The sequence below is a fragment of the Asterias rubens genome, chromosome 22 (genome assembly GCF_902459465.1).
Source record: "Asterias rubens chromosome 22, eAstRub1.3, whole genome shotgun sequence".
Classification (NCBI taxonomy): Eukaryota; Metazoa; Echinodermata; class Asteroidea; order Forcipulatida; family Asteriidae; genus Asterias; species Asterias rubens.
In genome coordinates, this window is record NC_047083.1 from 1,528,023 (window position 1) to 1,538,702 (window position 10,680).

The 10,680-nt window shown below is 38.2% G+C and overlaps 1 protein-coding gene across 1 annotated transcript in view; it reads left to right on the forward strand.

The window, feature by feature from the left end:
* Nucleotides 1-6,298, forward strand: part of LOC117305343 (tyrosine kinase receptor Cad96Ca-like) — a 15,352-nt gene extending 9,054 nt beyond the window's left edge. Inside the window, exons 9-13 of the mRNA XM_033790206.1 lie at nt 3,704-3,826; nt 4,128-4,239; nt 4,417-4,513; nt 4,863-4,962; nt 5,534-6,298. Coding sequence (XP_033646097.1) covers nt 3,704-3,826; nt 4,128-4,239; nt 4,417-4,513; nt 4,863-4,962; nt 5,534-5,578 — 477 coding nt within the window. The 3' untranslated portion in view covers nt 5,579-6,298. The remainder of the gene's footprint in view (nt 1-3,703; nt 3,827-4,127; nt 4,240-4,416; nt 4,514-4,862; nt 4,963-5,533) is intronic.
* Nucleotides 6,299-10,680: the final 4,382 nt, after the last annotated feature.

Sequence of the window (10,680 nt, forward strand, 5' to 3'; positions counted from 1 at the left end):
ATTTCAAGAAGGAAATTACAGTCCACGAAACCCTGACCGCCCATCCAAATGTCGTCTCCATGTTGGGATACTGTATAGAAACAGGTATTTTGTTCAATTAATCAATCAATCAAACAAACAAACAAACAAACAAACAAACAAACAAACAAAAAAACAAAAAAACAAACAAACAAACAAACAAACAAACAAACAAACAAACAAACAAACAAACAAACAAACAAACAAACAAACAAACAAACAAACAAACAAACAAACAATCAGTCAATCAATCACTCAATAAAAGTCATGTATAGAGCGCTATAAGTTTGTTCTAAGGCACCGATGCACAGCTAATGGTCAAGGAAGCTTGCTTGAACAGGTGAGCTTTAACGAATGTCTTGAATTGGGTATAAGTTAGCTGGTATTTCTAATTTCTAATTTCCCTTGTTCATTAAGACACTGCACACTATTGGTAATTGCCAAAAACTAGTCTTCTCAATTGGTGTATCTCAACTTATGCATAAAATAACAAACCTGTGAAAATTTGAGCTCAATTGGCCGTCGAAGTTGCGATTTTACTATTAAAGAAAAAACACCCTTGTCACACGAAGTTGTGTGCTTTCAGATGCTTTTTTTCGAGACCTCAAATTCTAAGAGGTCTCGAAACCAAATTCGTGGAAAATTACTTCTTTCTCGAAAACTACGTTACTTCAGAGGGAGCCGTTTTTCACAATGTTTTATACTATCAACTTCTCCCGATTGCTCACTACCAAGTAAGGTTTTATGCTAATCATTATTTTGAGTATTTACCAATAGTGTCCACTGCCTTTAAATTAAATCTTGCCTAGGAAACAAAACAAATCCCCAGTAAAATTTCGAAACCTTTAAAAAGGTTGTAGCCCAATTTCTTCTCCAACTGTTCATGCAATTATTGTCGAAATATTTGTCGTACATTTGAACTCTTGTAATTTATTCGTATAGGCCTATGCCCACTTTCATTTTCGTTCAACTTCCTCTTATTTTTCATTGGAAAGTCGCGTGCGAAGCAACCATAAACTTACTGCAAGTCATAGCAATTTTTCATAGACTTGCTGCAAGTCGACTCACTGTTCATAGGCTTTTTACACTTACGCACAAACTCACTTAAAGACTTGCTCCATGTCTGTTTCTACAAAGTACTTGCTGATCGTCTGCTAACTAAATATACGTCACACATAGACTCGCTCCAATTACATCATTAAAATTGTAGTAATAATCTGTACAGACCTTATCATTGATATCTATTGTCAATTATAGTAGAGATCAATGGACCTTATGCATTTACGTCATCCAGCCGCCATCTTAGAGGTATAAAAATAATGATGACGAAACAATCGAAACGCACAGATTTGTACGCGTGGCACACAGTATTGGCCAATGAACAACCTCCTTTTTTCCTCAAGGTGAGGGCGCCCTACTGGTATAACATCAAGTGCAAAGGTCTATTGCATTCTAGACTTGACTCAAGTCCCATTCACATGCCATCGCCAGAAAACTATTGTTTTGTGATGCTCTGCATTCCCCAACTTCTTCCATTCTTGGGACCACATTGACGGTGAGCGCTCACTGCCATAATGGCTTGTTTTCTAGTCGTGTAGTTGGCGCGATATGCTTATAAGAACGAGTACGGGACTTGAATCAAGTCTAATTGCATTCTATCACCGCTAACCACGAAATTAAAAATCACATTTTTATCGTGTTTTCTTTTTCGTGCCCTCCTCATCTAAGATCCTTTCTACTTGATTCTTGAATTCCTTCCTGGAGGAAATCTTCAAGACTTCCTGAGGAAGAATAAGTTATCTTGGAAGGAGTCAATAGAGGATGACCTTGATGTTGAACCGATTTCTCCCTTCCAGCTCCTCACGTTTGCATCTCAGATAGCAAATGGCATGGATTACTTATCGTGCGTGGGGGTACGTAGAAAAATAAACTGTTACTAGTCTTGTGATTTTGTATCTGTGAGCAGGGGCCAATTTCATAGAGCTTCTTATAAAAAGACACTGGACACTATTGGTAATTGTCAAAGACCAGTCTTCACAGTTTGTGTATCTCAATATATGCATAAAATAACAAACCTGTGAAAATTTGAGCTCAATCGGTCATCGAAGTTGCGAGATAATAATGACAGAAAAAAACACTCTTGTCACAATGTTGTCACAATGTTATACTATCAACCTCTCCCCATTACTCGTTACCGAGAAAGGTTTTATGCTAATAATTATTTTGAGTAAAAAAGCTTGCTTACTTTCACATGTTATTGGCCAAAATTGCATGCCATTATACAATGCTTGTGACTAGTAATTAGCTGTTGGTAACCACGGTAACGCTTCTCAGATTCAAATATTGGGGGATAAAAAGTGATATTTTTTTCATAACAACACTTCTTCGAAGTGAATCATTTCTCAAAGTGCTTTAATTATACTATCCAAGTTTCCAAGTCATTATCAAACGTTTACATACCCTTTAAATTATGTAGGACTAAACGTACTTTTAAAAATAATATGACTTTTTGTATAGGCCTATACACTGTACATGTCTTAAAAGAAAATGTTCTTCCTTGTTTTAGTTTCCCTATGCAATTTGTTTCTGGTAATAGTGCAACTCTCTGTTTCAATTCATAACTCGTTTCAAAGGCACCTGGAAATATAATTTATTTTCTTCAAACATTAGAGTATTCGTTCCTGAACAATAAAATAATTTTTTGAGTAATTGTTTTTAACGATTTATATGTTTAAAAGATTAGATAAAGTTGTGTGGGGGTGACTCCGCCTACCCCTTTTGTGATGTCAATCGAGGAAGACGTTGCCTCGATCGAACATCGAACACACGTACGTGCAAGTACATTCAAGTCCTAGTCGTGAGTTTGTACGTTTTGAAACAGTATTTTTTTGCATTTTTCCGGCAATGTCGACCAGGTGTATTGCTGCTGGTAAGTTTGCCAAGTTGTCCGGTCCGACGTCTTTTCCAGCGCTGTGCAGCAAACACTTCGAGCCGTCGTGCTTTGAGAATCCGGAATACACTACACATATTGACATGAAGAGAAAAATTCTTCTTCTAAAACATGACGCCATCCCAATAATTTTTCCAGCTGGTGGGGAAGTCGAAGAAGGTACGAAAGACGTAACGAACCTAAAGGAGCATTTGCCTAACGTGAACAAATCAGGTATTGTTTCAACTTTGAGGGCATGTTTTTAGCTTGCGCCAAGCGTCACTATGTTGTGTTAGCACTGCATGCGATTCATCGCGCCTCGATTGACGTCACGAACAGCGCCCTCTCGGGTCGGGCTTTTTTTTCAAATTTGTAAATAACATGGAAACTAATTTTTTTAAACCTTAGTTAATTGTTTATTCATATTCCACACATCAAAACACATATTTTGGTGACAAAAGCTTTATATTGACAAAATACCACTTCCAGGTGACTTTCAAGGATTATCTTGTAACTTTTTTAGAAACAGGTTTATATGGTTGTGGAAATCCGTCGCTCAAGCATTATATTACCCCATGGGTGGATTTAACAAAGAGTTAAGACTAGTCTTATCTCGAGTTAGGATGAGTTACTCTTTAAGTAGAGTCTATGGTTACATTTTCTGCCAACTCTTAAGAGTGTTTCCCTCCAGTTCTGAGAATTTTTCCCGCCATTTCAGAGAGTTCTATTTTTGTTTGATTATTGTTTTTCCTGTAGTGCATTCATCGCGACCTCGCATCTCGTAACATTCTACTGACTGAAGAGTTGGTGTGCAAGCTGTCCGACTTCGGACTGGCACGTGATGTGTCGGCGACAGACCAATACGAAATGACGTCAATGGTAAGATAGAGTGCGCCCTCAATCGTTGCCTCATACACGCACCTTCGTTGTCGAAATCCATCGCAGCAATGAACTTTCTCATACAAGTTTCTAAATTGTTGCCTACCTCCTTTCCTATAAAACAAAAGAGTTGAGTACACCTTTTACATCTGTGCATAGAACGCCCTCATCGTACAAGAGTTACATTAGACTGGCCCCTGTGCATCCATAACTCTGTGCCCTGTGCCATAGGGCAACAAACTCTGTAACTATACAACATTGACTATTATTGATTGTTTGTTTTGTTTTTTATTCTACGAAGGGACTGTTGCCAGTCCGTTGGTTAGCTATGGAGTGCCTCGTGGACAACACATACACCACGATGAGCGATGTGTGGTCATTTGGAGTCCTGCTGTGGGAAATTGTGACATTGGGTAAGTAGTTTGGCGCGTCATGCTCTCAACAACATGCAGCTTGGGAAACAGTAGCTGCAGCAACAAATGCATATTAGCAAAAACACAGTAAAGACAATTGTAGACATTTTGGTCGCTGAGGGCGTAGGAATGTAAGATTGACGTCATCAGCTAACCAACTTCATTCTCTTTGGTAAGGTGCTCATCCCTATCGTGGTATGACAACAAATGACATCATTGGATCCTTGGTTGAAGGCTACAGGTTACCACACCCAGCACATTGCAGTAGACAAGTGTAAGTCCTCCGACCATGTTGGGATATTGGACTTTTGTGGACGCTAGGTGGCAGCAGAGAGCAAACTGATCAGTACAAATCCAATGGTCTTGGATAATGCGCGTGCATAAAGTATGTGTAAAGAATGATTAATTATACTTTGTTTAATCTGCTGCCACCTGTCGACTCCAAGTTCCAATATCGCTGTTAAAGGTTCACTCCGTCCCAGTGCCACATCCAAAGGCACTGAGACGGAATTACCTCGTTCTATTACAAACGTTTCATTATAAATAACAATGCTCAATTAATATTGCTATTTGTATAAAATATAAATGTTGTTTATGTCTATACCTTTTATACAAATTGACAGATTTTCCATCATGAAGGAGTGCTGGAAAGAGGTCCCTCGTACACGTCCAACGTTCATCAGCCTTAAGAGAACTCTGGACGTGATGATCGCAGACGCACCGGTAACGTCATAGATTACGTTTTTAAGTAGAGTCCGCCCTCTATTGACATGGAAAGTTTATAAGAAGAAACTATAAATAATTAGTAAACCATGTGTAAATCTTTTTCTTGAGTGAGCGTTGGCTCTGGAAAGAGCCGGTTTGTAATTGTCAAAGACCCGGTGAGTGCCCAGTTTCATAGAGCTGCTAAAGCACAAAAATTTGCTAAGCATAAAATTTCTCCCTTGATAAAAACAGGATTACCAACCAAATTTCCACGTGATTTTCAGGATAAGCAAACAACAGCTGAATACCAGTAACAAGCAATATGCAACAAAAGGAAATTCGGTTGGTAATCCTGTTTTTAGCAAAGAAGCAATTTCATGCTAAGCAAATTTGTGTGCTTAGCAGCTCTATGAAATTGGGCCCAGGAGACCAAACCAGCTATTTATTCATAGTTTCTTCTTATTTCTCCACATCATGCAAAGCTTCAAACAATCCCATAATTATGGGTAGTTTAATTTGAACAACTTAACTTTGTATTGACACTGCTTCACTGCAGCTAACTACTTGTATTTTTTTCTTTATTTTGTAGATGTACGTGAACATGTCCAACTTTCAGCCCGACAAATACATATGAGACGCCGTGGCAGAATGAAATATCGACAAAAAGTGGGAACAAACACCCAAACCCTTAAATTGTACAGAGCAAAATTATAAACTGTGTTTTTCTTTGAGGGGGGGGGGGGATCCACCCCTTAAACGCAGAACAGCAGAAGTGGGAGCAACTCCGCCCTCTATAAGCTAGTTAAACATAATATACGAACGCGTATGGACTGGACGGGATATGCACGTTAATAATAAACTCCACAACATTTTTTTTTGTACATCATTGTAATAATATAAAGTGGGAGGGGATCCGCCCCCCTGAATGGCAAACTTAGATACAAAAGCAAACGGGAAATCTTACGAGACTAATGCACAAAACAATCATCGTTTTGTGCTAAAATCGTTTTTTTTTTCAGCCAACACCTTTGACGCAAAATGGCAGTGTAAAATAAATGTTGGTTATTTATGTTTGCCATCGGTATGACCAACTCTGGTCTTCAGTGTTTGACTCAAACTCTTGTATTTCTGACCAGTTGAGTGTATGGGGTTCGAGTCCCAGTCCTGACACTCGTGTCCTTAAGCAAGACACCTATACTACACCATATAATACTTAATTAATACACTGAAACATCATTTAGGAAAAACATGAACACACGAACTGTTGGACTCTGATTATGGTGGTATGCCTAACCCCATGTAAAGCATAATACATGTAGTCAGTTTTACTAACAGCTGTGCAACCTCAGTCCACTGCAATAGGAGACTTTCCAACGCTAGGCGGCAGCAGACATACCGGGTAAATTTCCATTGTTTACGTAGTTCTGAACATGCGCATAATTCTGAGAACAATGGATTTACCCGGTAAGTCTGCTGCCCTCTATCGTCCCAGAAAGTCTCCCATTGAATTTAACACCCGATGTTACTGGTTAGAGCTCGATTTTCATTTAACCTCTGAAGTGAATAATTATAAATTTTCAATGCATTCGACCGAGTTTTTTTCTTCTTCTCGGTATTTTAATGAAAGTGTTTAGATATTCAGGAAATAAGATATGCAGAAGTACATTTATGAATATAAAGTTAACAGAGTGTGCATGTTTTTGGGTTGCCTGTTTTTGTTTAACCTAATCTGTAATAATATGTGCACTGGATGCAAATTCTCATAAGAATTGTTGTGCAGTGTTCGAATAACAACACAGGGAGAAGTTCATACGTGGTTTAGTTACAGATTGGTTTCGTGAGCGTACAAACTGCGAGCGTCATGTGCGTCATGTTTAAAAGGCGCGTATATTTTTTAAGTACGTCAATCAAGTCGAACGTACGGTTTTCCTAGCGCGGACAGACGCGAATGGGCAGTCGCGTACGTAACTGAGCGCACACGCCGAATGTAAAAAAAATGTAGTCTGGTTCCCTGACCAAAGATTCTTTGACGTCTCTTGTTAAAAATCTTAGCCCAGGTATCACCCACGGTTCAAAAAAAAGCATGACGCAACTTGTCAGGGTCGGGGGTCATCTCCAAGGAAACCATGTCTGCACGTACTACTAATTGCGATAACGTAACCCTCCTCCCAACGGCCGCCAGACCGGAGGGTTACGAGATTATTTTGATCGTCAATTAATGACAATCTGGTTCAACACGTATAATTTCGACAGCTAGTCACCAGATTTTGCCCTATTTTTACCACTTTTAAAAATCATGAAACTTAATCCTCATCTCCGACTAGAGCCTAGTCGGAGATTTTTGGGTCTGGGAGCCAGACTAAAAAAACCGCGGCTATGTAAATTAAAATCGTTCCGTAGTCACGCAACACATCAAACATGTCGGCGCCCAGAGGGTGGCTTCAAAACGCGGAGCAAGTTAGCGCTCTAGTCAATATATATAGCTCTATGGTCTCGCTTTTGTTCGGATGCATTGGTATGCGAACTGCATTTTCAACTTATTACGACCCAAAGCACACTACACGCATGTTTCTCTGTCATAACAATGGCAGCACAATAAACATTAATACGCAAAGAATTCAGTTCAACGTTATCAACGTTCAAAGTGCAGCATACATTATGTGCGTGGGTGCGCCTATGTGGGTTTTTTTAACGAGCAGCGAGCAAATTTCTTTTGAACCCTTTTTAAAGGTAGAATTGCGCGCCACTTTTTTGTATTAGTTTATAGTCGCCATTTTAACTCCACTGTACCAAGAAATACAATTCAAACTGGTTTTTAATTTATCTGTCGTATTATTTGTATATCTGTTTATGATTAATGAATAAAACAAACAAACCACCAGGAACAAAATCCCATTGAACCCAACTGAATTTTATTTATATATTTATTTATTTCCTTTATTTACCCAGGGTGAGCCATACCAGTAAAAAAACTGGTTTCCATTTGGGCCCTGCGAACAAACTAACATGTTAAAAGTAAACATAAAATCACATGATAAAATTACGATATAAAAATTACGTAAAATATTTAAGAATGTTACGGAAAATTTAAAGCAATATTAACAAAAAATTTGAGTAATAAAAAAAAATAATCCCAACTGAATCCGTTTGAACCCTTTCTTAAAACAATGCATTGAAACCCCATTTAAAAAAAATCAATTGAACATTTTCTGAAAATATTTTTTCAGCTATGGCATCTTTAAAGCCATTGGACCCTTTCGGTTCAGAAAAAAAAATAAAAGTTCACAGATTTACAAATAACTTACAGGGTTTAGAGAAGGCAATGGTGAAAGACTTCTCTTGAAATATTATTCCATGAAATGCTTTACTTTTTGAGAAAACAGCAAAACAATATAAATCGTCGTTAACGAGAATTACGGATTTATTTTAAACACATGCCATGACACGGCGAAACGCGCGGAAACAAGGGTGGGTTTTTCCGTTGTTTTCTCCCGACTCCGATGACCGATTGGAGCCTAAATTTTCACAGGTTTGTTATTTGATATAGAAGTTGTGGTACACAAAGTGTGGGCCTTGGACAACACTGTTTACCGAAAGGGTCCAATGGCTTTAAGGTGGGGAAGTCCCTTTTTGTTGAAGCGACATCATTGTTTGGTGTGTTGAGCTAATGGTAATACCGCTATTTTGCTTCAAAGTCAAACGTTTCAACCATTACACAGTTTTCAACGTGAGTATGATGATAAGTTTAACAGTACTGTTGCCATTTGTACTTATAGGCTTGCTATAGTTAATGATGTATGTATATTTAAAACTACATCGAGAACACTGAGCCATCCAAATGTTCGGCGGCCAGTTGGATATTTGATCAGTCCTAGTGCACGCTCATGCTCTATGCTCATACAAAGGCAGTGCACTGGGATGGGCTGATAAAAAAAAACAGACATGCGTATGCGTGTATACATGCGCATATACCATTCATCTGACCTTATGGCCCCCGGTCGATCGATTCGACTATCAGTATTATTGTGGCTCTTCTATAAAACAGCCATGAAAGGATGATCTCAAATATATAGATATTACAGTTTTCTAATAGCTGGGGTCCATAGGAAACATACAAAAAATACAACGAATCTTTTACCTCGCGTTAAAACTTGGTAAAAATGGTTTTTCTCCAGAACGCTCCAAGCCAAATTTCTGAAAAAGGCGGGGTAAAATGAACCATTAAATCATGGCGCGTGACGTCATCGGTGGCTAAATTATGGAATTATAATAATAATAATAATAATAATAATGAAAACTTATAAAGCGCACAAATCCACAGAAGTGCTCATGGCGCTAAAATACAAACAATAGCATTAATTAATATACAATAACAACAACACAAATTAAAATGTAAACCTAAGTTGAGAGAAATCTAGAACATGTGGTATAGAATACAATAATACAAATGCAATATTTAAGAAAAAACATCCTAAAAGGTAACAAAAATAACAATAATTAAACTATTGAATCAAATTTCTGTTTGAAGAGATGTGTTTTCAGTTGTTTTTTAAATTGGGTCAAAGAAACGGATGATTTTACTAGTGCAGGCAGTTTGTTCCATAGACGAGGGGCAGCATGTGAAAAAGATCGGTCTCCCCATGAATGTTTGGAAATGGGCTCAATAAGGAGGCTAGAATTATAAGGTTTGTTATTTTATGCATATGTTGAGAAACACCAAGTGAGAAGACTGGTCTTTGACAGTTACCAATAGTGTCCACTGTCTTTAATTAAATATAAATATGTGACTTATGGTTTTCTGTCAAACCTGTACACATTAGATATGTCCATGGACATTGTTTACATAAAATATTGGATAGAAGGTTCAATGTTCAGTGTGCCTACACCCAATCAAGTTTACACCATGATATCCCACTAAAAACTCAACAGCGGGGTTTTTGAAAAAGGTGAAATTAAATATTCATTTTGAAAAACCAACAACTGAAACTTTGTGATGTTATTTCTCTTCATGTATAACAAATGTTCAAAAATAAACCACCTGTTGGCTTTTGCTGATGTGACCAAGACTCAAGATCATCCACTTCCAGATGACTCGCCCGATCGTCGCACACGTGTGCGTGTGTGTTTACCTCTGTCATGTCTTTGACCCGTCGACCATCGTGATTTTTAGCCGCCGCTCACGTCACAGGGGTATTACGTAATCATTATCATTCACAAGTAGCTTTTGACTCTCGGCTGAAAAAGCCGCGCGGCCGGGTGCATATTTGACTCAAGTTATTTATTACTAAATGCAAATTTTAAGAGTAAAATGTTTTTTAACCGGTATCTACGATGTCTATTTTGCCATAAAAAGGTAATACTTGAAATGTTGAGATCATCCTTTATTGGCTGTTTAAAATCCAGTGCAGTAATGGCATGCATAGCTACAAAAAGGGGCTGAATCGCAATGTTGTTTTGCCTTGGTTGAAAACAAGTTTACTTTCCCATTATCCAATGGTGTTCTAATGACGTTGCGTCGTCAGTGCAGTTGTCCCACTAAAGGCACCGGGCACGTTCGGTAATTGTCAAAGACCAGTCTTCTCACTTGTGCGACCCCAGATTATATTTTACTATGAGAGTATAGTAAAACAAAAAGGAGTGGAAGAGCAAAACAAGACGCTCAGAATGTATGTATTGTTGTATTTTCAGCTTTTAGAGGTGTGCTCCTCCCAGTTCAAAATTCCCATTTCCCGAATA